Source organism: Lepus europaeus, chromosome 23, assembly GCF_033115175.1.
Source record: "Lepus europaeus isolate LE1 chromosome 23, mLepTim1.pri, whole genome shotgun sequence".
NCBI lineage: Eukaryota > Metazoa > Chordata > Mammalia > Lagomorpha > Leporidae > Lepus > Lepus europaeus.
The window spans coordinates 18,402,017-18,428,582 of record NC_084849.1 but is presented as its reverse complement, the minus strand read 5'-3'; the positions used below and the strand labels follow the sequence as shown (position 1 = coordinate 18,428,582).

Here is a 26,566-nt window from a genome sequence, read left to right as displayed (position 1 = left end):
ACCCCACAGGAGCAAAGAGAGTCCTAAGGGGACCGCGCCAAATGCTAGCTCGCTCCAACTGATGCTTCAGAAACAAAATACGGGCCCCGGGGACGGCAGGTCAGGGACCCCACCAGACGAAGGAACCAGCCTCCCGCCAGTCATCAGTAATTCAAGCTCAGGGGAGTCCTTTTTATCTAAGTCCATGCTCTGTCCCTTAGCTATGCCTGCGCCACTTAAGGTTTGGGCTCGGGGAATCCTGGTTTCCTGGCACTTGCACAGTCTTCAGAGGGACTGAAGGGTGACACTACCTGCTCCCCTGCCCTCGCCTACGCTGAAAAAGCAGAGCTGCACCTTCCTCCCGAGGACGGGCTAAGCTCGGCACGCTGCTGCCCCCTGCATTCCCACTCCGACCGCACGCCAGTTCCTAAGCTCCATGTCTACACCCCGTCTTGAAACCAAGGCCCTGGCGACCCCTGGGCCTGCATGGGCTCTGCGTGCAGAGGCAGCTGGAGACCACGGCTGCCCTCGTGCCATCCGCAGCTCTGCCTGTCTCCACCAGGACCTTGGAGCCAAAGGCCACTCTGTAGGCCTGTGTCTTGGTGGCTGCTACTTCATTTGGACAAAGGCCGCGAGGGTGGCCGGGGAGGTTGTGTTTGAGGTGAGCAGAGAAGAGGAACCAGAAACTACACCCTACAGGCAAAAAATTCACCAGGGAATGGTGTCAATTCACAAGCGGGAAGCTCCGAGTCACAGGTCAGGAGGAATGGACAAACGTGACCGTCACAACACAGGAAGAGCCACACCTCACAAGTTCAAACGGACACGCACACCCCTGGCTGGAGGCAGAGGTGCACACTTTCCCTACCAGGAAACCTCACCCTGAAGAGCGCCTCAAATCCTTGCTCGCACACTGGAGGCCCATCAGAAAAGCAGCTGTCTTCCAGAATTCTCAGCAAGCCAGTGGCAAGAGAGTTCGCTTGAACTCTCTGAAAACCCTGGGAGCAAACACTCGGTGTGCCTTCAAAAGCGACGGGCTGGCATCTCCCGTGTGCACTCTGTGGGGTGCCAGGCAGCAGTCCCCACGCTCTGCCCATACCTCACACTTCCCAACCAACGGGGGCTCGGGCAACTGCGCTGCTGAGCCACACAGGGCGCCCTGTCTCTCCTGGTGACGGCTCAGCACCATGGACTTTAGGAACCTCATGGAGAGGCGACTCCTTGTTTTCCTCTTGGCTAAGAAAGAAAACTGGAGAAACGGGGCCGCCTGCCCCAGGTCGCACACTCACTTAGTCTCCCTGCAGGGGCTCCAGTTCTCTCCTTACTGATGGGCTGTGGTGGGGGGCAGCAGCCTCGACCTTCTTCCTCTGCTACGGGTGCCCTCGCTGCACAGCGTGATGGGCGTGAGCGGGAGAGGGCGCTCTGAACAAAAACCTCTCAGCTGCACTCACCGATTTGATGTGGGAAACAAAGGAAAATCGAGAGAGGACAGAATATTCATGCAAAGGAAAGCAAGCCTGCATTCGGGGTAACGGTGTCCGTTCTAGATCAGGCTGTGCTACTGTGCTCTGCAGAGAGCTGGATGTGACATCCTAGGCAAATAGTAAGGGCTCTTGTGGACTCCCTCGGTGCAGAGTGTCCCGTGGAAGAAACACTTCCGGGAAAGGCTAGGCCGGCCTCTGCGTCCCCAGTGCGCCCCCCGGGGTGGATGGCTAGCGATGGCGCTCTCATCTTCGTTAACCAGCTCATTGGAGGCCCTCCAGCCTCTCGCTATAAACTGTTGGGGCTCCCGGGTGGGGAGGAGAACCACACTGAGCGATGCGCCGTGTGTGCATGTCGCTGATACAGGACCAGTGAATTCAGCAGTGGGTCAGTTCTAGCTTCTGGGAACTCAGAACTCCAAGGTTTGGGACTAGGGCGTGCTGTGGACCCACAAATACCCAGATGAAAATCAATTCAGGCAAAGCCCCTCGAAAGGGCCCACAGCAGGATATGAAGACACCTCTCCAAGACTTAACCAGTATGCAAGACAAATGACGGATGAGGTCAGCTGTCAGCTACGGTTTCTGTTTCCTCGGAGATCAGCTCTTAACACTCCCTCGTGTTCATGACATCAGATAAAAAACCAAAGCCCAACCCACCCGAAATTCCAGTACATACATACATGTCACTAAGATGGCAGGACTACGGGTAGATGTTAAAACCGAGCACCTGAATGCGTACCTTTCGAAAGCGATATTTTTAGTATCGAGGCTGGTATTAATGACGGGGCTGGTGAGCCGCCTCTCAACTTCCCTGCTCTTCGGCTTCATGAGGTCCAGAGTGAGGCGCTCCATTTCCTGGGAAAGGTCGAAGTGCTCGGTGGTGACCACTTTGTCATCGTGGTTGACCTCCATCAGCTCGGCCCAGTTGTCTGCGGATGGAAACCCGGGCAGAAGTGGATGCAGCGCAGAAGCAAATGCACCGTCTCTCCCGTTTGTCCTGCCGGCTGCTGCCTGATAAAGCCTGGCGCACTATCAGTTACCTACTTGTCCAGGGGTTTCCTGGCTGGTTTTCCATATCCGTAGGGGGCTCTGGGCCATCCTCCCCAGAGATGCAGCCTTCTGCACCCTGGATTAGCAACACACCTCACCCATGTCCTTTACAAAAGCGATCGTTACAGCACTGACCCTCCTGAGTGCACCACCGGGTGACCGTGCACTGCTCTCTCCCACGGGGAGGATCAGGCCTGACTGTTCAGCAGGTGCAGGCCCAGGAAATGAGACAGACACGTGTGCAGGGGGTGAGTGACATGTGCCAGGGGAGAACTAAGAGAGGCAAAGAGAGCAGCAGAATGAATAAGAATAACCAACAGACACGCCCCAGATGGGAAGAGAGGACTAAGAGGAGGATGGGTACGGGTCGCTGGGTCACATAGCTGCAGCCGCCACTGTGAGGCTGGGCTCACTCACCTTCTCCCTTAAATATAAAGCTGCGCCTCCCTCTTATCCAGCTCATGTTCTCAAAGCCCAGCAGCGTGATATCGACGCGCAGCTTGGCCCCACTTTTCCAAATGCGACAGACGTCATTCGGGCATATCCTGGAGACCAAGGGCACTGGAGGAGAGAAGCGTACGGCTGAGAAGAGCCCAGGGCCGGGCGGAATACCCAGCCCGGGAGATCAGGGTCCGGGTGAGATGGTGACTGGCAGACAGACCTGGACCCCCCCAGCGCCCGCTTGTCACATGCCAAGTCAGCAAAAAATACAGCTGCATCTTCTGCTCCTTCGGCAGTGAATTTCCCAAGAGTCTTCTAGGTCCTGCAACGACCCCCACTCGCTGCCTGCCACAGGGGCTACCAAATGGCCACAGTCACAGCCGCCCTTCCAAACACCAGATCCTCAAAAGCGCTGCTGGTTCCGAAAACCCGAAACCACGGTGATCATTTGCATCAGCAAAGAGTATTTGCATCAGCAAAGAGTCCTTTGGTGTCTCCGAACAATCTGAGGTTCTCTTTACCTCATTTGCATGTTTCCTTGGGAACAGGACTGCTGGGAGGAATCTAAGGAGAACCTCCATGGAAACACTGTCCCAGGCAGACCTTTCCAGTGACATTAGGAGAAACATGGCCGCTTGGAACAAGCCAGCCATCAAGGAGGCTGCCCTTAGACCAACAGGCTTAAAAGACTCACGCTGAACTACACTACGGAAATGAGTACACTGTGGTGGTTGGGGGTGGGGGCAGTGCTTGGGGCCCAAGTCTTCTGCCAGGGGACAGGGTATGGAGAGCAGTCACTCAGGAGGGACTGGGGCCACTGTCCTTCCTCCTCCTTCTCTAGGCATTCTCCAGATTTGTTTTAAAAATGCGCATAACATTTCTACAGGAAAAAAAACCAATCTACATGCTGGCTAGGGCGATGTGGAAATGGAGAGAAATCCTAAGCCCACAGACACTCACCCCAGCTGGTGAACTCCCACTTCATCTGCACGTAGAAATCCGGAGCCTAAAGGACAGAGGTTGCACACAGGTTACCCTTGGCGCCGGCAATGGAACACGCACATAGCAGGGGTTAGCGGAGTTTTAAAATCAGAAAAACCGAGAGCAGAGGAAGTAGGAAGACACAAGGTTCAAACCCAGTGAACTGGATACTTCCTTCTTATCCGGCTGCTATCCTCCTAGCAATAAAGTCTGTCGTTAGGAGGGCTCACCCAGAAAGGAGCAGGCTTGGGAGCGGGGGCGAGTCACAGCCCCCGGGGGCGGAGCTTCCCAGCAGTAACAGAGTCAGCCTGGGAAGATGGGTTAAGTGCAGCCAGGCAGCGGGCTAACGCAGTCTACGCACAGAGGAGAAAGGTCAGCGGCCGCCCTGGCACGGGGAACTTGACCGTGAAGGCTTTCCGTGCCGACCACTCAGAAACTGCGAGAGCCTTCCGGCCGGCCAGCACCCCACCAGCAGCGGATTTCCCTCCAGGCCGCAGCCTTCGCCCCACTCTCCTCTCCCACTTTGAGGATCGGAAGCTTTGCACCACCGGGCTTGCTTACCCACCGTCAATTCTGCGGCACGCTCTCCAGGAGCCACTTAGGAAGGCCAGCGGTCCCAGCAGACAAGGAAAGGCTAGGGGTGCCGGGGGATTTTCTGTCCCCTCTCCTACCCTCAGAGATCCGCTGTGGTTTTTACAGAGGATGGGGCGGGAAGGCCGGGAATCCCCCCAGGAGTAAAACCAGCCAGGATTCCAATGACAACCTAGAAGAGGCTGATTAGAAAGGCCGGCGTACATTATAAGGAGACAGTGTTTTAAGGCCGGACGTCAGCTACAGCCTCTGGTGCCACCTAAGTATACACATCATTCATGGCTGCCTAGAGCCCCCCTTCCAGCAAGCAGTGCCCGCAGCCCATTGCTATGGATCAATACAGAGGGGGAAAAAAACCATGAAAATCTTTTACACTAGATTTTTTAAAATGAAGGGTGATTGCATGTTCAAGTCATTTTCTGCTTTGTCAGATGGGCAAAGTGATGTTTTTAGTTCCTCCTGCAGTCAGTTATTAGAACATAGTGAATCTTTGCACACCTGTCTGTAGCAATGCACACCACCATCCCACATTTCAGCATGGGCTCCACTGCAGGCCATGGGACATGAGTATCTTGGACATGTCCTTGCTTGAGTGGCACAGAAAGTTTTTTAGAGGGCGCTCAAATAATGAGCACTGATTGTCCTGCTTGTAACAAGATTGTGCGTCTCAATAGAGCTACTGATTCTTCTTAAGAGATGTGTTCTGGGCTGGCGCCGTGGCTCACTAGGCTAATCCTCTGCCTGCAGCACCGGCACTCTGGGGTCTAGTCCCGGTTGGGGCGCTGGTTCTGTCCCAGTTGCTCCTCTTCCAGTCCAGCTCTCTGCTGTGGCCCGGGAAGGCAGTAGAGGATGGCCCAAGTGCTTGGGCCCTGCATCCGCATGGGAGACCAGGAGGAAGCACCTGGCTCCTGGCTTAGGATCGGCGCAGCGTGCCACCTGCAGTGCACTGGCCATAGCAGCCACTGGAGGGTGAACCAATGGAAAAAGGAAGACCTTTCTCTCTGTCTCTCTCTCTCACTGTCTAACTCTGCCTGTCAACAAAAAAGAGAGAGAGAGAGAGAGAGAGAGAGAGAGAGAGAGAGATTTGTTCTGACTCAAGTTGTAAACTGATGTTCCTAGCAAATATCTTGGGGGCTCATTGGGAATGGGATAGCTCACCTCCATGCCTAAGTTGAGAACAAATATGAAAATAGGTACTTTCTTATCTGCTGCTGCCTGGGGAGTCCTGCACACAGGACAGTGCTAAGATGGGTTTTTCAAATAACAAAGCTTATCTGAAGAATGGCTACCATCTTCCAACACAATCATAAGCCTATAAGTTAATGTTTTTAAGAAAGGTCTAGGAGCCGGCACTGTGGCACAGTGGGTAAAGCAGCCACCTGCTATGCTGGCATCCCAGATGGGTACCGGTTCGAGTCCCAGCTGCTCCATTTCTGATTTATCTCCCTGCAGATGTGCCTGGGAAAGCAGCAAAAGATGGCCCAAGTGCATGGGAGACCTGAAAGAAGCTCCTGGCTCCTGGCTTCGGCTTCACCCAGCACTGGTCGTCGCGGCCATCTGAGGAGTGAACCAACAGATGGAAGACTTCTCTCTGTGTCTCCTCTGTCTCCCTGTAACTCCCTCAGATACATAAATAAATCTTATAAAAAATATATAAGAAAGAAAGAAAGAGATAGAAAAAAAGAAAAGGAAGGAAGGGTCCGGGGTATCATATAGTGCATATATCTTAATTCAGAAGGCAAACAAACTGCCCCAAAGCCAAGAATTGTAAATTAAGGCAATGGATCAGAAGTTGCAAGATACCACTGGGTAGCAGTGACAAAGGTGGCAAGAAGAACTTGCCTGCTGACTTCCGGGCCTCAGCGAGCCCTGGAAATCCCTAGACTATAACTGATGCTCACCACAACAGCCTCGAGATTAGCGTGCTCAGAGTGCTACGAGACAGGACGACAGAGAGCCCCCACCTACTGTTTTATCCCCTAAATGCCCCCAACAGCCAGGGCTCAGCCAGGCCAAAGCCAGGAGCTCCATCCAGGTCTCCCACGCGTGTGGCAGGGACCCAAGTACTTGCGTTGTCATCTGCTGCCTCCACGGCACACTGGCAGGAAGCTGGATCTGAAGTGGTGCGGCTACAAACTGACCCAAGCTCTCCAGATGGAATGTGGGCCTCCCAGGGTTGGCTTAACCTGATTCACCACAATGCTCAACCCTTCAATTATAATTTTTACATAGCACTTAGAAGGGGTTAAGCAAAACAGTGACTTAGAAACATAATTTGTGACAGCCCCCCAACTTCAACAAGTTGGAGAGGTGAGAAGTAGCACTGTTTGCGGCTCGCACCATACAGACTGTTGACACAGCTCTTATGAAGGCGTGCCAGGCCGTCACGCAGTGTCTCCAGCTGCTGGATCAGCACTTAGCCCGGATGACGGCATGGCACACGCCTGTGGATACCTCGAGGATCTTGTGCAGCAGCTCGGGAACTCCCTCGAGGGCCATGGATGTGTTGTGGTAGTCTCGGTGTTGGAGGACCGTGTACACCATCTCGGGGTCGCCCGTGCTCACAGCCTCGTGTAAAACTGGAGAACAAAAGGGTGACAATGATCACTGAGGAGTCTCAGGCTGTGTGACCAACTCCAAAGCCAGACTGGAAAAGGTCTCTATAGACCAAAGACCAGTGCCTGCTTTAGTGGCTGTGGTCCACCTTTAGCATATACGATCACAACTTCTGATCACCGGCTTCTAAGTAAAGAGGAAGGAAAAACAGAGCACTCGGCCTCTTGCTCAAACCTCTTCCCTGCTCGCTGTGCCCCCACCCTCACCGCTGTCCCTGACAGTGTTTTCCGAGAGCTGGCTTTAGCTGGGCGGCCACGCAGCACTAGTGACGGGAAGACCCGGCAGACAGGGCTTATGCCTGTGAGCACCCTGCAGGTAGCAGGGGGCTGCTCTGCCCGGGGCAGCCATTTGGCATGGCAGAGTAGATGCCACTTGAGATGCCCACATCCTGCACCGGAGTGTCTCGGCTCCAGTCCTGCCTCTGCTCTCGTCCCAGCCTCCTCCTGGTGTGTACCTTGGGAGGAAGCAGGGGGCGACTCAAGCACCTGCCAACCCACATGGGACACCTGGATTCAGTTCCAGCTCCTGGCTTCAGGCTGGCCCAGTCCGAGCTGCTGTGGCCACTCAGGGAGTGAACCAGCGGATGGAAGATCCGTCTGTCTCTATTTCTCTCACTGCCTCTATGCTCTGACCAATGGTAAGAGTTCACAAAAACGTGAAATGCCAGGATGTCATTAGAAGGTATCTCTAGCCCTGTTTTTTATTCGTGTTAATCCTGATAGACTCAGCGGCGGCACCACCATCGTCACCAGGGGGAGCTGGCCTCCACGTTCTCCCGTGGGAGGAAGGATTCACACTGAGAGCTGCTTCTGGGTGAGGAGTCACCGGGCCACAGCTCAGCCTGCAGCATCCCCAGCTCCCAGCTCCTCCCCTCCCCCGCCCTGGTCCCCCAGCTCCCAGCTCCTCCCCCCGCCCTGGTCCCCCAGCTCCCAGCTCCCCCCCACCCTGGTCCCCCAACTCTCAGCTCCCCCCCACCCCCGTCCTGGCCCCCCAGCTCCCAGCTCCTCCCCCCCGCCCTGGTCCCCCAGCTGTCAGCTCCTCCCCACCCCCGCCCTGGCCCCCCAGCTCCCAGCTCTTCCCCCCGCCCTGGTCCCCCAGCTGTCAGCTCCTCCCCCCCTCCCCCACCCTGGTGCCCCAGCTCTCAGCTCCTCCCCCCTGCCCTGGTCCCAGGAGAGCAAGCCCCTGTGAGAAAGAGGATTCTAAGGAGGATGAAGGTTGGGACTGGCCCCTGTTCAGAAAGACACACCAAACGGAGCGCCATCAGATTATTTTCCAGGAGCCTTACCTGTCCAGCCCTGGCGGTTTTCTTTGGTCACATCCGCTTTGTGTCGGAGCAGGACTCGCGCAGACTCCAGGTGTCCCAAAGAAACAGCAAGGTGCAGCAAGGTTCGCCCTCGTGGATCCAGAGCCTCCACATTCTGTGAGGGAAACACCAGCCTCACATAACCGGGTGTGTCACACGAAACGTGGCCATGTGTTTCAGGGACACATTGAGCAGAAAAAATCCAGAAAACGGGGGCCAGCTGTGTGATGCAGCACAGTGAGCCACGGCTTGCTACGCCAGCATCCCATACCAGGACGCTGGTTTGGTCCTGGCTGCCGCCCTGCAACACCTGCGGGCCCCACCGGCGAGGGGCGGCCTGGGCTGAGCATGCGCATGCGCACATCTATAGAGGAACGTTATGGGGCAGGTGTGGTGGGGCAACGCAGCTCCCTGCCAATGCACCGGGGACGGCAGCAGAGGATGGCCTAAATGCTTGGGCCTCCGCACCCATGTGGGAGACCCAGATGCAGCTCCTGGCTCCTGGCTTCAGCCTGGCCTGGCCCCAGGTGTCAGGGGCATCTGGGGAGTAAACCAAGGAGTAGAAGACCTCTGTCTCACCCTCTCTCTCTGCCTTTCAAATAAACAATTTTTTTAAAAAAACCAACCAGAACAGTATTTACGCATCAATTATAACAACAAATACAAAAAGGTTTGCGTCTGAGCTGAGTTGAGGACTATGAATAAAGACAACGGTTACGGAGTTCCTTTTTCTATAAAGATCAGTGCCCAATAAACAAGCGCTGGCACCCAACACGCCTCAGAGCACCCAACACAACCTGACACCCGCGGCGACACGCAGATTCAGTCCAAATAAGGCGAGGGGCCTTCGTGAGATAAATGCTTGCCCCAGGACTCAGAACGCAGGGGATTTCTCAAGCCCACATCAGCATTCAAGTCTAGAACAGGAAGTATAAAACGGTAATCAAAACTGAAAGAACAGGAGATAATTCGGGCCAGAATAAAATGAGATTTTTTTGGCTGGATTCCCACCAGAACACTTTGCTCCTGGCTGTGCACCGAGTTTCAGATGTTCTGAAGTAGCACACAGAATCCAGCAACACCTGCGGGCCCCACCGGCGAGGGGCGGCCTGGGCTGAGCAGGCGCATGCGCACATCTATAGAGGAACGTTATGGGGCAGGTGTGGTGGGGCAACGCGGTGACCTGCAGCCCACAACGCCGGCATCCCATGAGAGCAGCAGTTGGGGAGCTGCTCCACTTCTGATTCAGCTTCCGGATAATGTGCATGGGAAAGCAGCGGAAGATGGCTCACGTCCTTGGGCTCCTGCACCCACGTGAGAGACCCGGATGGAGTTTCGGGCTCCTGGTTTCAGCCTGGCCCAGATCCGGCTATTGCAGCCATTTGGGGAGTGAACCAGAGGATGGAAGATCTTTGGATTGATCAATCTCCCCCACTCATCCCGCCCCACCTCCCCCACCCCCTGTCAGTCTGCCTTTCAAATAAATCAATACAGGTTGCGCATCCCATACCTGAAATGCCTGGGCCAGAACTGTTTCAGATTTCACAGCTCTTTGGAGTTTTTGAATATACTTGCAATAGACTCTCCTGGGTGAGCATCTCTAATCTGAAAATCCAAAATCCTCTGAAACCAGAAACCTCGGAACAGCAACGTGACAGGTTTTGGCTCATTTCCGACTTCAGAACTGTGGATTAGGAATGCTCCACCTGTCACTGTCTTCTAAATCCGACCAGGCTATGAACTTACAAGCTACGAGCTTAGCTGGAGTTCAGCAGGAAAGAGTCAGCCAAACTCGTTTACCCACCTACTTACGTATTATATAAACGAAGCATTTTCTTACCTAACAAATTCAATCCAAATGAAAGGTGCTAGGGTTAGCACACTGCCTGCCACATGGGAGGCGCCTAGCGTTTATCACAAGAGAGGAGAAACTCCTCTATGGGAGTTCACACCTCAGAACAGAACTAACAGGTCTCAGGCGAAGGAGCGAAGGAGCGGCCCTCACATAGGATGTGCAAAAACCACGCACAGGAAGTTGTTAACGTTGTCTGTTCTGTACCACAGGGGTCCTGTACCTATAAGCCACACAGCAGCAGGGGCTGCGTGCTGAACTGGAACTCCTCACGGCCTCCGCTCCTGTCTCCCTCTTTCTCCAAATGGGGGTTCGGGTCGGGGAAAGCATTTAAAACCGAGAGCTGGGGGTGGGCCTCTGGCCTCCAGGTGGGTAGAGAGAGCTTGGGACCACCCTAACCTTGATCAAGAAGCTCTGCTCCTGATTCCAGTTTCCTGCTCGCGTGCGAGGCAGCTGCTGATGGCTCAGGTAGTGGGGTCCCTGCGACCCACATGGAGACTGAAATTGAACCCCCAGTTCCCTGTCCTCTTCCTGGCAAAACCCTGGCAGTTCAGGGCATTTGGGAGTCAACCAGCAGATGAGAGTTTTCTGTCTCTGTTCCTTCTCTCTCTCTCTGCCTTTCCAAAAAATGAATAAATAATTTAATTGGAAAAAAAAAGTGAGTAAAGATGAGGAAGGGAAATATACAAAACAGAAAACAATCAAAACAACCAAAATTGATATTTTGAAATGTCAACAAAATCTAATTGTCAGTCATTTAGTCAATCTAAATGTTTTGTTGACTAATAACAAAAGAGAAAAGACTCAAGTAAAAAAAATTAGGAAAGAATATTATTACCAACTCTGCAGAAATAAAAAGGCTCATAAAGGAATATTATGAACAACTGTATGCCAAAACAAATCAGGTAACTTGGGTTAAAAAAAGAGACCTAGGAGAGGCCGGAGCTGTGGTGTACTGGCTAAAGCTGCTGCCTGTAGTGCAGGCACCCCATGTGGGCACCAGTTCGCGTCCTGGCTCCTCTACTTCCAATCCAGCTCTCTGCTGTGGCCTGGAAAAGCATCAGCAGATGGCCCAAGTGCTCGGGCCCCTGCACCCATGTGGGAGACCCGGAAGAAAGCTTCAGGCTCCTGGCTTTGGATTGGCCCAGCCCTGGCTGCTGCAGCCATTTGGGGAATGAACGGATGGAATGTCTCTCTCTTCTGTTTCTCTCTGTCTCTCTCTCTGTGCCTCTCTCTCTGTAACTCTGCCTTTCAAATAAATAAATCTTTAAAAAATTTTATTAAAGAAAAAAAACAGGCCCTGATGGCTTTACTGATGAATTCTGGCGAACATTTAAGGAATTGATACCAATTCTTCATGATCTCTTCCAAGAAACAAAAGAGGAAAGACAACTTTCTGGCTCATTTTATGAAACCAGTATTATTTTGAGGACAAATGCATCATAAGAAAATAAAACCATGGACTAATTAATTAATACCACTTATGAATATGGAAGCAAAAACCCTCAACAACATACTAGGAAACCAAATTCAGCAACAGACAAGAAGGGTTATTATACATTATGACCAAGTCTTATTTATCCTAGGAATACAAGAGTGGCTTAATATCTGATAATCAATTAATGTTACATACCATATCCATAAAATAAAACGAAAAAACACAAGAGCATCGCAACAGACACAGAAAGATCATTTGACAAAATCTAACTCCAGTTCATGATGATGATAGCAATAACAATACACTCTCAACAAACGAGGATTAGAAAGGAACTTCCTCCAAGAGTGTCTGTGAGAACCCCACAGCTATCATCATCCTTACTAGGAGAGACCAGCACCGCACCTCCCAGGATGAGGAACATTCGAGACAAGGCTGTCCTTCCAGCACCTCTGTCCGACACTGCAGAGGCTCTAACCCGGGCCACAGGCTGAGAAGTGAAAGCATCCCTGGAAAGGGAGAAGTAAAACCATCTCTAGTCCCTGAAGACAGTGTCTTCTCTACAGAAACTCCTAAGGAATCCACCAGAAACCTACTAGAACCAACAAACAAATTCAGCAACATTGCAGGAGACACAACCAGTATACAAAAATCAATTACAGGGGCTGGAGCTGTGGCGTAGCGGGTAAAGCTGCTGCCTGCAGTGCTGGCATCCCATATGGGCGCCGGCTTGAGTCCTGGCTGCTCCACTTTTTTTTTTTTTTTTTTTTTGGACAGGCAGAGTGGACAGTGAGAGAGAGAGACAGAGAGAAAGGTCTTCCTTTGCCGTTGGTTCACCCTCCAATGGCTGCCGCGGCTGGTGCGCTGCAGCCGAAGGCAGGAGCCAGGTGCTTCTCCTGGTCTCCCATGCGGGTGCAGGGCCCAAGCACTTGGGCCACAGCAGAGAACTGGCCTGGAAGAGGGGCAACCAGGACAGAATCCGGTGCCCCGACTGGGACTAGAACCCGGTGTGCCGGCACCGCTAGGCGGAGGATTAGCCTGTTGAGCCACGGCGCCAGCCCTGCTCCACTTCTGACCAGCTCTCTGCCATGGCCTGGGAAAGCAGTGGAAGATCACCCAAGTCCTCGGACCCCTGCACCCACATGGGAGACCCGGGAGAAGCTCCTGGCTCCTGGCTTCGGATTGGCTCAGCTCCAGCCATTGTGGGTATTTAGGGGGTGAACCAGTGGATGGAAGACTTTTCTCTCTCTGCCTCTGTAACTCTGCCTTTCAAATAAATATATATCTTTCAAAAATAAATTATATGTCTATACATTTGTAATTAACTCTATAATAGAATTAAGACAGCAATTAAGGCCCCACATTCCATATCAGAGCTCCTGGGAGGTGAATGAACACCCTGGGAGGCAGCAGGTGATGGCTCAAGTAGTTGGGTCCCTGCCACCCACACAGGGGACCCGCATTGAGCTCCGGGTTCCTAAGCCTCAGCCTGGCCCGGCCCTTGCTGTCGTGGGCAGTTTGGGAAGGATACCAAAAGCGAATGGAAGATCTCCATATGTCTCTCTGCCTTTCAAATAAATAAATAATTCATTTTTAAAATTACATTTTTAGGACCACGAAAAAGAATACAACATTTAAGAAAAAATTGAACACATCAAAGTACAAAAGCTACTCCGGACAGTATAAAGCACTACTGAAAGAAATCAAAGGCAATTTAAATTGAAAAAACAAAAACCCTGCAAGGTCAGGGTTCAGAAAACTTACTAACGGTAAGATGGCAGAACTTCCCAGACTGAAGTATAGACTTGATTCGTTAAAAGCCCAGCTGGATCTTTGCAGAAACTGGTGAACAGATTCTGAAATTCGAATAGAAATGCCATGGACCCAGCGTCGCCATCTCAGAAAAAGTGAAGTTCAAGGAACTCAGCACACACAGCGACGGCAATCAAGGCAGTTGGCACTGGCATCAGCAGGCACACAGGTCAATGGAGCATGATTTAGAGGCCAGAAATAAACCCACAGATTTATGGTGAATTGATTTTCAATGAGGGTACCAAAATAAATCATCAGTGAACAGTCCCTTCAATGAGTGGTGCTTGACAAATGGGTACTCACATGCAAAAGAATGAAGTTTTATATTCAACCTTTCATGAAAATTGGCTTATAATGGATCATAAACCCAAATAAATGCAAGGACTAAAACGACTTTAAAAAAAAAAAAAAAAACTCTTGGGGCCGGCGCTGTGGCATAGTGGGTAAAGCTGCCACCTGCAGTGTCGGCATCCCATAAGGGTACTGGTGTGAGTCCCGGCTGCTCCACTTCCGATCCAGCTCTCTGCTGTGGCCTGGGAAAGCAGAGGAGGATGGCCCAAGTGCTTGGCCCTGCCACCCTCGTGGGAGACCCAGTTGGAGTTCCAGGCTCCTGGCTTCAGCCTGTACAGCCCTGACTGTTGTGATCATCTGCAGAGTGAACCTGTGGATGGAAGATTGATCTCGATCTCTCTCTCTCTTTCTCTCTCCCCCCTCCCTCCCTTACTCCCTCTTTCTCCACCTCTTTCTCTAATTCTTTATATCAAATAAATAAATAAATACATTTAAAGAAAAAAAAAAACAGCCCATATGAAGTGCCAATTCAAGTCCTGGTTGCTCTCCTCTGCTCCAGCTCCCTGCTAATGGCCCGGGAAAAGCAGCAGAAGATGGCTCAAGAGCTTTGGGCTCCTGCCACCCATGATGAAAGCCCAGAAGCTCAAGGCTTCTGGCTTCAGCCTGGCCCAGCCCCAGACGTCGCAGCCATCTGGAAAGTGAACCAGCAGAGGGAAGAGCTCTCTCTCTGTATCTCTGCCTTTCAGATAAATTAAATCTTTTTACAAAGATTCTTATATTTTTTGACCATTCGTATGTCTTCTTTGGAGAACTGTGTATTCAAATACAATTAAAAATTGAAGTTACTTCATTATTATTTGAGAAAGAAGAGAGAAACAGACAAGAGAGAGCGAGTCCCATCTGCTGGTTCACTCCCCAGATGCCCACAACACCCAGAGTGGGATCAGGCTGAAGCCAGGAGCTGGGAACTCCATCCGGATCTCCCACGTTCTTGAACTATCACCTGCTGCCTCCCAAGGCACGCGTTAGCAGGAAGCTACTCCAGGACTCAAATCTAGGCACTGTGATACGGGATGTGGGCATCTCAATGGGCATCTTAGTTATTTGATCGTTTTAAAAAATCATGACTGGGGCTGGTGTTGTGGATAGCAGGTAAGGCCACTGCCTGCAGCGCGAGTATCTCATATGGACGCTGGTTCATGTCTGGCTGCTCCACTTCTTTTAATCCAGCTCCCTGCTGGGTGGCCTGGGAAAAGCAGCAGATGATGGTCCACGTAGGGGACCTGGTTAAAGCTCCTGGCTTCAGCTTAGCCCAGCCCTGGCCATTGCAGCCAACTGGGGAGTGAACCGACAGATGAAAGATCTATCTCTCCCTCTCTCTCTCTAGCTCTGTCAAATAAATCAATCTTTAAAAAATGATGACTTATTTGAGAGGTGGAGAGACTGATTCTCCATCTGCTGGTTCCCTCTCCAGATGCTGGGGTGGGAGCTGGCAGGGGGAATTCCATCTAGGTCTCCCACGTGGGTGGCAGGGACCTGACTATTTAAGGCATTACCTGCTGCCTCCCGGGCTCTGCACTAATGAGAAGCCGGAGTCAGGAACTGGAGACAGACATGGAGCTCAGGCACCCCTGTGAGGGCTGCAGGCATCGTACCTGGCAGGCAGAATGCCCACTGGGACATGTGACCGCAGAACTGTGAGAGTCTGTCACACGTCCTAGACGCCAGGTCCTTATCAGTATGACTACAGGCATTTTCGCCCATCCTGAAAGCTTTTTTATTAAAGATGTTTGTTTATTTGAAAGGCAGAGTTACAGAGTGGCAGAGAGAGAGAGAGAGAGAGAGAGAGCACTGCTCTCATGAGTTGTCCTTTTTACTTTATTGTATCATTAAACACAAACATTTTGGGGCCAGCATTGTGGCATAGCTGCAGTGCCGGCATCCCACATGGGCACCGGTTCGAGTTCTGGCCGTTCCACTTTCAATCCAGCTCTCTACTATGACCTGGGAAAGCAGGAGAAGATGGTCCAAGTCCTTGGGCCCCTGTACCTGCGTGAAAGACCTGGAAGAAGCTCCTGGCTTCGTATCGATGCGGCTCCAGCCACTGTGGCCAAGTAGGGAATGAACCAGAGGATGGAAGACCTCTGTGTGTGTGTGTGTGTGTGTGTAACTCTTCCAAATAAATAAATCTTTAAAAAAAATTTTAATTTTGATGAAGTCCAATTTATCTTGTATTTCCTTATGTTCCATATGCTTTTGATGTTTTAAGAGGACTTTGCCTAACTGAGGTCACGAAGATGGACTTTAGTTTTTAAAAGATTTATTTAGGAGCTAGCAATGTGGCATAGCAGGTAAACCTGCCGCCAGTAGTACCACATCCCATATGGGCACTGGTTTGAGTCTTGGATGCTCCACTTCTGACCAGCTCTCTGCTGTGGCCCGGGAGTGCAGTGGAAGATGGCCCAAGTCGTTGGGCCCCTGCACCTGCATGGGAGACCCAGAAGAAGCTCCTGGCTCCTGGCTTCGGATTGGCACAGCTCCAGCCATTGTGGCCATCTAGGGAGTGAACCAGCAAATGGAAGACCTCTCTTTTTCTCTCTGCCTCTGCCTCTCTATAACTCTGCCTTTCAAATAAAAATAAAATAAATCTTTAAAAAAATGCTCAACACCACTAACCATTAGGGAATAACAATCTACGACCAGGGGACCGGCATTGTAGGAACAGCAGGTTAAGCCACCGCCTACAATTCCAGCATCCCATGTGGGTGCAGGTTTGAGTGCTGGCTGCTCCACTTCGGATCCAGCTCCCTGCTATTGTGCCTGGCAAAGCAGCAGATAAACCACCAAGTACTTGGACCCCTGCACCCATATGGGAGATCTGGATGAAACTCCTGGCTTTGACCTGGCCTAGCCCCAGCCAGTGCTACCATTTGGGGAGTGAACCATCAGATGGAGACTCTTTCTGTCTCTCTGTCTTTTGAATAAATAAAATAAATCTTAAAAAGAAAAGAAAGAAAAAGAAGAACCCATAACCAAGGACAGGCTTGTGGCACAGCAGTTACGTTGCCTATTGGGTCACCCATATCCCATACGGCAGTGCCTGATTCTGGGCTCCTGGCTTCCACTCGGCCCAGGCCTGGCTACTATAGGCATTTGGAGAGTGAACTAGCAAACAGAAGATCTCTGTTTCTTTCTCTGCTTTTCAAATAAAATAAGTAAATCATAATCACATATTTTTTCATACTCACGAGGATGGCTGTAGTCAGAGACAACAGTAAGCTTTGGCAGGGATGTGGAGAAACCGGAACCCTCCAACACTGCTGGTGGGGATATAGAGGGGCACAGACACTTTGCAAAGGTTGCCAGTTCCTCAAAATGTTGAGCACATGCAGTTACCACCTGCCCTGGCAATCCCTCTCAAGGTATCTACCCAAGAGAGATGGGAACATAGGCCTGTGCCCAGACTTAGAAACACTGTGTATAGCACCCCGATTCACAATGGCCAAGATGCGGAAACAACCCAGATGTCCACCAGCTGATAAAGGGATAAACAAAACCCAGCGTGTCCATACCCATGGACTATCACACGGCCATAAAAACGAGTGACTCACGCCTCAAAACCCAGAGGAACCTCCAACAGATAAGCTAAGTGAAAACCAGACCAAAAAAAAAGGGCAACATGTTTTATGATTATTTTTCCATGAAAAGTCCAGAACAGGCAAATATACAAACACAGGAAGCAGACTGGTGGCTGCCCAGGGCTCGAGGAGTTGGGGGGGAGGGGGAGAGTGACTGTCAGAGACTCGGGGTTTCTCTTTCGGGTGATGGAAATGCTCTGGAGTTTGACAGTGGCCGCGGGAGCGAGCGCAGTTTCGTGAATGTACTAAAAATCATTGACTAGTAGACTTTCCGGGGGTGGACTGTCTGGTAAGTAAACTTTCTAATGTGTGTGTTTATATGCAGTACAGAGCAGATCTCTCATCTATACGACTGTTGGATCAGTGGCTTCATTTCTCTCGTGTCTCACTTTGCTGGCTTGCAAAATGGGAACAGTAAGAAACTCCTACCTTTCAGTTCTTACAGGGTAAAGGGCTTAACTTAGCACCAAGAGCTCGCTCTTATGATCATCCGCCCACGCGGTGCCGTTTCGCATAAGCTGTCACTTTCTTCCTTAAAAGAGACCTGTGCAGATTGCATCACAGTTCCTGGTCGGGCCTGGCATCTTCAACGGCTGCCATGAGTTCGAGAGCGAGGGCTTTCCAAAGTTAACTGGGATTTGCATTCGGGATCTTCCTCTCTGCTTCTTCAGCCCTGAGCCGCACTGAATTACAACACCACCCCCTCTGAGCTAGCAGTGTCCCCCGAGGAGACAAGGGCTGAGAGTTCGGCACACCCTGCCGTCCGCTGATCTGTGCCTGGCTAGTTCTCCCGACATCCCACACCCAGCTTCCCTGCTCGCTCAGGCGCACCACCGAGCCCTCTGTGCCAGGGCACCTGCACGCAGGAGGCGCTCCACACACTAGGGGCCTCCGGGAAGGGGCCCTCCCTCTGCCGACTGCCCTGCTCCTGGGCATCTCTGGGCCCCTCCCCAAGTCAGCTGGGAAAGGCATCCACCCGCCAAGTTCCTAAGAACAGCCTGAGTCCCTGGTGGCCAAGGAGGAGCCGGCTGGGGGTCGGCTCTAGGCGCTGTGGTCTTCTTGGCTGCCCAGTCCCTGGCTCGCTGCAGGCCTCCAGCAGGCACCAACTTGAACGTGTGCCCAGTGGCCTCACGTGGCCGGCCCCAGGCTCGAGGGAGGACCCCAAGGTGGTTCTTGGTGAAGACTCAGGCACCGCTGCCGCCGGGGTGCCGGGCTTTCCCCTGCTGGCTTCCCAGTGGGGGCCGTGGCTCCAGACTCGGGCTGCACCTGCCACCCTCCACGCAGGGCTGTCACTGCGCTAAGGTGCATAGAGTCACCTTGGCATCTGTCCCCACAGCATCCGTTCCCGTTTCGCACGTTGGGAAGAAGGCCGAGGCGGCTCAACACACCTCTCTGGCTCAATGACACAACCAGAACACCGACAGTTTCACCGTCAGCAGCCAACTTCAAGGCCCTGCCGATCATTAAAGTGCTGCTGGATTGAGAGGCACTTCATTAAGGGCCTCTGCAGAGCCAGTGGGGAAGGCCTGAAACCAGCTCAGAGTTGGCTGTTGGCCGCAGGGCTGGGGCTGGCTCGCACACACTCAGAGACATGTGCTGGGCCCCTTCTGGATAAACTTGACTCTTCACGCTGCTGTCCCGGGACAGAATCAAAGCCTCCCGCCAGGCCTGCTTCGGGTAGAGTCTCTCTCCTGGGATGCACAGACGAAGGCAGGAGCAGCAGAAACTCACCAGCACACCAAGGCCTTTGGGGAAACAGCGGCTTTTACTGCTGGGTGATAGGAATATTTATTTAGGCCGGCGCCGCGGCTCACTAGGCTAATCCTCCGCCTGCGGTGCCGGCACCCTGGGTTCTAGTCCCGGTCGGGGCGCCGGTTCTGTCCCGGTTACTCCTCTTCCAGTCCAGCTCTCTGCTGGGGCCTGGGAAGGCAGTGGAGGATGGCCCAAGTGCTTGTGCCCTGCACCCGCATGGGAGACCAGGAGAAGCACCTGGCTCCTGGCTTCGGATCAGCATGCGGCTGTAGCGGCCATTTGGGGGGTGAACCAATGGAAAAAGGAAGACCTTTCTCTCTGTCTCTCTCTCTCTAACTCTGCCTGTCAAAAAAAAAAAGGAATATTTATTTAAAGGTGTATGTGTTTGAAAGGCAAAGTGACAGAGGGAGAGGGAGGGACGGAGAGAAACTGATTTCCATCCGCTGGTTTCCCCCAAATGCCCACAAGAGCTGGGGCTGTGTCAGGATGAGGCCATGAGCCAGGAACTCTGACCAGGTCTTCCATGTGGGTGACAGGAACACAAGTACTTGGGCCATCGTCTGCTGTCTCCCAGGATCAGCAGGAAGCTGGGTTAGAAGTAGAGACCGGCCGGCGCCGTGGCTTAACAGGCTAATCCTCTGCCTTGCGGCGCCGGCACACCAGGTTCTAGTCCCGGTTGGGGCGCTGGATTCTATCCCAGTTGCCCCTCTTCCAGTCCAGCTCTCTGCTATGGCCCGGGAAGGCAGTGGAGGATGGCCCAAGTGCTTGGGCCCTGCACCCGCATGGGAGACCAGGAAAAAGCACCTGGCTCCTGGCTTCGGATCAGCGCGATGCGCCGGCCGCAGTGGCCATTGGAGGGTGAACCAACGGCAAAAGGAAGACCTTTCTCTCTGTCTCTCTCTCTCACTGTCCACTCTGCCTGTCAAAAAAAAAAAAAAAAAAGAAGTGGAGGCCGAGTGGGATCCTGGGCCCCCTAACACGCTTGACCACAGCACCACCACGCCTGCCCTTGAGAGGAGGTTTTGTTAATTATGCGACCAATCCCTGTTCCTTGTAGACAAACTGGGCCATACGTGACGCGGTTCTCGGGTTAATAAATGCTGTTGTGCTAAGAGCAGCAGCCACCGCTACGTGGTGCTGCCCCCCTCCCCCACGTGCCTGCACTTTCACAGCCATTATCTCGCACATTCTCCACAATCCAGCATTCTCACTGGAAGGCGAGGTGCAGAGGGACTGCAAATGCGGGCTCCCCAGGCGGCTGAGCCTCTCTCCACCTTGGTTTCCTCATCTGTAAGATGGGAATCCTAACAGCACCCACCCCAGGGGGTTGATGTGAGGATGCCATCTAAGATCCCGGAGAAAACACTTGGGCACAGAGCCGGGGCAGCCACGGGCTCTACTCTTGCCAGACTTCACAGATGACGAAACCATGCAGACGCAGCATTAGCGCTGGCTATTAAACCCGGCTGCCTCCAGGTCACAGAGGTGAGTGGCTGTTTCACAATCCACAGAGGATCCAGATAAATACGAAAGCAACCAGATATTTCCTGCCATGTAGTTCAGTGACATCCCCGCTCGCCTTCTTGACCCTGAACTGATTACGTAATCTTGCAGGGCCCGGCGAGAAATGAGAATGCAAGGTGTGCCTCCTTCGAAAACAGTTCCAGGGCTTCATGGTGGTGGAAGCAGGCCTGGAGCCAAGTACAGAGCCTGCCGGAACACAGGCCCCACGCGAGCGTCCCACCAGACGCCTTCCACGGCCACGTTTGGAGCACGTGGTCCAAAGCATCCTCATTCAAGAAGTTCCTGATGAATGCGCTCCCCCAACGGCCTCTTCCCCGGAGGGGACTGGTGTACTGCCCAATGAGCCACAGTGAGAACCAATCATGAAATCAAAGACGAATAATCAGCAAACGTGACCGTCACTCCTGGGCCTCCTGGACAGGCAAGGGCATCAAGGCCCTAAAAGGCACTTCAGGAAAGCCGGCAGCAGGACTCGAACCCCCAAACCACAGGCGTCCTTCGTGGGTTTTTATTATTATTCGACAGAGTTAGACAGAGAGAGAAAGGTCCTCCCTCCGCTGGCTCACCCCCAAATGGCCGCCACGGCTGGAGCTACGCCGACCCGAAGCCAGGAGTCAGGTGCCTCCTCCCGGTCTCCCATGTGGGGGCAGGGGCCCAAGCACTGGGGCCAACCTCCACTGCCTTCCCGGGCCACAGCAGAGAGCTGGCCTGGAAGAGGCAGAACCAGGACTAGAACCCAGCGCCCACGTGGGATGCCGGCACTGCAGGTGGAGGATTAACCAAGTGAGCCACGGCGCCAGCCCCAACCTTTGTGTTTTTCAAGGTGAAAGGCAGCGAGCTTTCAGTGAGCGTTCTCACAGTTGGCGGGGCAGAGGCAATTCAGCTACGACGCGCTGCAGCCTGGAAACCAGGACGCGGTTCTGGTCTTAGCAGACAACGCGTCTTCCCCGGGGTCTCCAGTGACCAGGAAGGCCACTGCTTTCAGACACTGGTCCTGAAAGAGCCTGTGGCTCAAGCACGATGAGCTTGTCTGTTCCTGGCTCTAACGCGGGGACTTTCTGGGTACTTCTGCTCAACGTGACACAGGCCGGGCAGCCATGATGCTGCAGAAGCGCAGGTGCAAACGCAGCCAGGCCCCTGCCAACCAGGGCTGGTCATCTACACAGCATCTCCGGCGGGGCTCAGAGATGGCCGGGCTGAGCAAGAGGGCAGAGGGTTCCCGGGACACAATGGGAGTCCAAGCAGCAGGTGAATCATTTTGGCTCCAGGCAATGAGGTCCTTATCTCCTGAACTTTTCAACAGTGGCAACAGTGGCAGGAGCCATCTAATTAAGAACAGGGCCTCCAAACCTGTCTTCAATTCCCTTCTGAATGACAAAAGAGCTTTTGAATGGGAGCCCAGCCAAGTTAAAATAAATGCTTGGCAGGAGCCCCTCCAACTGGGCGCCGCTGAGCTCGCCCACCCAAGGAAGATCCAGGCTCCTTTTCTTCTCTAACTTCCTGACAACCACAGGGTTCCATTCTGAGATACCTCACGAGCTGGCTAAAATGAATGAAACCAGCAAGAACAACTACACCTGGTTTCGGAGGTAACTGAAGACTCTCCCCCTAACTGCTCAGCCTGCAAGTTTGTAACTCCAGGGCAGTTACACACTGGGGCCAGACAACTGTGGGTGGCAGTCTTGTGCACTGTGACAGGCTGGAGTGGCATCCCTGGCCTTCACCCACCCCATGCCGGTAGCACCCACTCCCCACAACCAAAAATGTCTCCATACATGGCCAGAAGTCCCCGGGGTGGGGGAGGCGACTTTGACAGAGAACCACTACTTCGAAGAGATGGCAACAAAGCAAAGTGCTTCAGAGCATAAAGGCCCTTAAAGGAGCCGGAGCACAGGGGAGCCTCAAACTTCCCCGGGGATCAGCCTCCCCCGGTCCTCACCCCCCAACTCTGGGTCAAATCCGAGGTCTGCTCCCCATCGGTACCAACATCCTCAACCCACAGATTAAGGCGGGCCGGCAAAATGCCTGGCGCAAGGTCACAAGAGCGACTCGGAACCTGGACTTCAAAACCAACCAAGCCCAAGGGGGACAACAAGGGTGGGGGGTGGGGGACAACAAGGGTGGGAGGGGACGGGGGGGCGTGAGTTGTTTCTCCACCTCGGAGGCTATGGGGCCGAGTAACCACTCAGAATCCACGCCTGGTCTTTATTTAGTTGGGGCCGGCCTCAGGGAAGGCAGGGAGCCCCTGACAGCTCCAGTTCCCGCCTCTGTCGAGTGTTGGGATGACAGCAGCTCCCTCCTCGCGTTCCTGCAAAGGTTAGCAGGGATGATGGGCACAAAGCTCTTGGCACGGGGCCTGGCATACAGCAAGCGCTCGAAACATGCCCTACTATTTACCATGATTACCCCAACACCGCAAGCGCGAAGCCGTCCGCGGGGTCCCCGGCGCCCCGGGGCTGGAAACAGGCTCAGGAGGGCGAAACGACCCCCGCCCGCCCCAAGCCCCCCGGCCCCCCAGCCCCCTGCCCCGCCCTCACCTGGCCCCGCAGCTCCTTCTCCAGCTGCCGGTAGTCGTTGTTCCAGACCAGAAGGTGGAGGGGGAAGTGGTCGCTGGCGTCTCGGGCCGAGGACATGGCGAGCAGGCCGAAGCCGGGCCCTGGCCGCCCGCTGGAAGCCTCGGCCCCGGCGGGGTCCCCGGCGCCCGCCCGCCCGGCGGCCGGCGAGCGAAGCAGCGAGGGGCGCGGTAGGCGGTGTAGGCGGCCGGCAGGCCTCGCAGGCCGGGTGCGGGGTGCGCGGGAGCTCCCAGGCCACCGGCCAGGCAGGGGACGGGGTCGGACGCGCCCACCCCGCGCCCCGCCGCGATCCCGCCCGCGCTGACAGCTCCCGAACCGACTTCTGCGGGCCGAACTGCCCCAAACAGGGAAGTGCCGGGAGCGAACCACCGCACGCCGCGGCGGGAGGGGACGAGGCCAGGCATCGGGGCCGAGGTCCGCCCAGCGCCGCCCACCCCCAACTCCACGTCGGGAAACACACTAGAACCCACGAGGCCGAGCTGAGGTCCTCTCCCTGAGCCGCGGGTCTCGACGTGGACACCTCGGTCTACGCGTCACCAGCCTGTTCCCCCCTGCTCCGGTGACCCCCGGATGGTTCAGTCCACAACTGGGCCTCGTCCATTGGCTCTGCAGTCAGGGGGTGACGCCAGGGGCCCGGACCAAACCATTCCGGCTCCTGACTCCCTTTCGGCCTTTTTGGACCAGGGCAGATCCTTCCACGGTGGGTCAGAAGCCATTTTGGAAGCGGGCAACACCGCGCGACGTTAAAGGAGGAACTTAAAACCCCCGGAGGAGTGGCTTCAAAGATTTGCAGAGGAAGGCGACGGCTCTTATCTTGGGATTTCTCCACCTCAGCATATTTTGAGCATGGATAATTCCTGGCGTGGGGGCTGTCCCGTGCTCCGTTGGGGTTGGCGAGCAGCATCCTTAGCCTCTCCACCCACTCCCTGCCGGCAGCACCCCGCCGAATATGACGTCTCCAGACATTGCCAAACGGTTCCTGGGGGAGAAAAGTCGCCTTCAGCGCATCCGCTGTTCCACCCTGGGCTGTCATTCAGCGCTATCGACGGTGTCGGTGTGTTCGACGTAGGAGTGTTCAACTACCATTTGCATTCTGGCTGATGCATAAGTCCCCACGGTGGCCACAGTTTGCAGATATGAAGTCATCCTTTGGGTTGCGACATCAGGCACTACGTCCCCTTCCTGGGCTCAGCCAGCAGCCCGGTGGCCTCGCAGCAGCGGGAGCTCCGCGTTGCTGCTTGGGCTCAGCTGTCTGCTAGGAGGCCACTTGGCCCTGCACGGTTCCCCAGCGCATTCTGAGAGATTCCCCCCTGCCTCGGATGTCTGCAAGGGCAGCTGTTCAAGAAGCCTGGCCCAATCCATTCTCCGCGCTTGGGCGGCCCGGGAGGTTTGTGAGTTGACGACAGAGCAAATCAGGGTGGCGCTGGAGGCCCCAGCTGTGGGATGTGTGCGGATCGCGGGCCGCACCCCACGTCTTGGAGGCTTAGTACCCGGGAGAGAGGTACCCCAGAGCTCCTGGGGGACGTCTCGTTCTTGGAGAAGCCTTGTGGCGCTCAGCCTCTCTTCCGTATCCCAAGTTTGTTCCCTCATCACTCTGAAAACCCCCAACGGCAGGGACCACCTTAGCTTTTGCTTACCGACAGTGCCTCAAACTAACATGAGGGTACTACAAAAAAAAGTGTGTGGAAAAAAATGGGCCTAGAAGATAAGTTTGTCTCGGTGCAAAAACTTTTTGAAACCCATGCATAGAAGAGGGTCTTCAAGAAGCTCATGGGAAAATGCATACTAGGAAAAAGCTACACCCGGATAAAGATTTTTGCATCCTAATAAACGTATCTTTTAGTTCCAATTTCCATGAGCTCTCTGCAGCTCCCTTGTAATACGTGGCCTACAGTAGACACCCAATAGAGACCACAGCTCTGTTCACGTGTAACAAATACAAGAACTATTCATTAGTATTATCATCAAATCCCTTTTCTTTCACACTGATTTTCTTTTTTTTTCTTTTCTTTTCTTTTTTTTTTTTTTTTTTTGACAGGCAGAGTGGACAGTGAGAGAGAGACAGGGAGAAAGGTCTTCCTTTGCCGTTGGTTCACCCTCCAACGGCCGCAGTGGCTGGCTCGCTGCGGCCGGCGCACCGCGCTGATCCGATGGCAGGAGCCAGGTGCTTCTCCTGGTCTCCCATGGGGTGCAGGGCCCAAGCACTTGGGCCATCCTCCACTGCACTCCCTGGCCACAGCAGAGAGCTGGCCTAGAAGAGGGGCAACCGGGACAGAATCGGTGCCCCGACCGGGACTAGAACCTGGTGTGCCGGCGCCGCAAGGCGGAGGATTAGCCTGTTGAGCCGCAGCGCCGGCCCCACACTGATTTTCATTTCATTGTGTTTATTTTACAGCATCCTATATTCTCCGTAAGCTATTCTTAGTCTCAAATCACAACTATATAGAGAAAAGCAGTAATCAGAAAATATCAATAATAATGCTATCACTTACTGAGGGTTTATTATGGAGTAGGCATACCACATTTCCCATAACTTACGGAATCTGTTCTTAGCCAGACAGTAAATAGTTAGCTTTGCTAGTCACATATAATTTTTCTGGTGTATCCGTCTTTTCCCTCTTCCTCTCCCTCTCCCTCTTCTCCCTTGTTTTCTTGCGATGTTTTACAAACGTAATGTAAAATTCACCAGGCAGAGGCCAGGGAAAAAAAAATCGGGAAGGTGCTTGGCATAGTGATTAAAACGGCTGCAGCCACACCACAGTACCTGGGAGAGATAACCGCTTCAGGGTCCTGACCCCTGCTTCCCACTAACACGGACCCAGGGAAGCAGAAGCTATGGCGGAAGTAGCTGGGTCCCTCTCACCCATGCAGGAGACCTGGACGGAGTTCCCAGCTCCCAACCCCGACCCTTGCGGGCATCTGGGGAGTGAACTCACAGATGGGGGGAGCTCTCTTGAGTGCCTTCTCTTTCTCAATCAATAAATAAAGCAAAAACCAAGTCATGGACTAGAGGAAGACCACCATCTCCATTTTAGTTTCATTTTTTAAAAAGATTTATTTCTTTATTTGAAAGAGTTACAGAGACACAGAGATCTTCCATACCCTGGTTCACACTCCAAATGGCCACAACAGCCAGAGCGAGGCCAGTCCAAACCCAGAAGCCAGAGCTTCTTCCAGGCCTCCCACTTGCGTGCAGGGGCCCAAGGACTTGAGCCACCTTCTGCTGTTTTCCCAGGCTCATTAG

General features: G+C 53.6%; 1 protein-coding gene across 1 annotated transcript in view; it reads right to left on the bottom strand.

The window, feature by feature from the left end:
- ANKRD13A (ankyrin repeat domain 13A) overlaps positions 1-23,442 on the bottom strand; it is a 37,661-nt gene extending 14,219 nt beyond the window's left edge. Inside the window, exons 1-6 of the mRNA XM_062182611.1 lie at positions 23,287-23,442; positions 8,428-8,560; positions 6,981-7,105; positions 3,915-3,960; positions 2,931-3,074; positions 2,203-2,392 (exon numbers count right to left, since the gene is read on the bottom strand). Of these exons, the coding sequence (XP_062038595.1) occupies positions 2,203-2,392; positions 2,931-3,074; positions 3,915-3,960; positions 6,981-7,105; positions 8,428-8,560; positions 23,287-23,382 (734 nt within the window). The 5' untranslated portion in view covers positions 23,383-23,442. The remainder of the gene's footprint in view (positions 1-2,202; positions 2,393-2,930; positions 3,075-3,914; positions 3,961-6,980; positions 7,106-8,427; positions 8,561-23,286) is intronic.
- Positions 23,443-26,566: the final 3,124 nt, after the last annotated feature.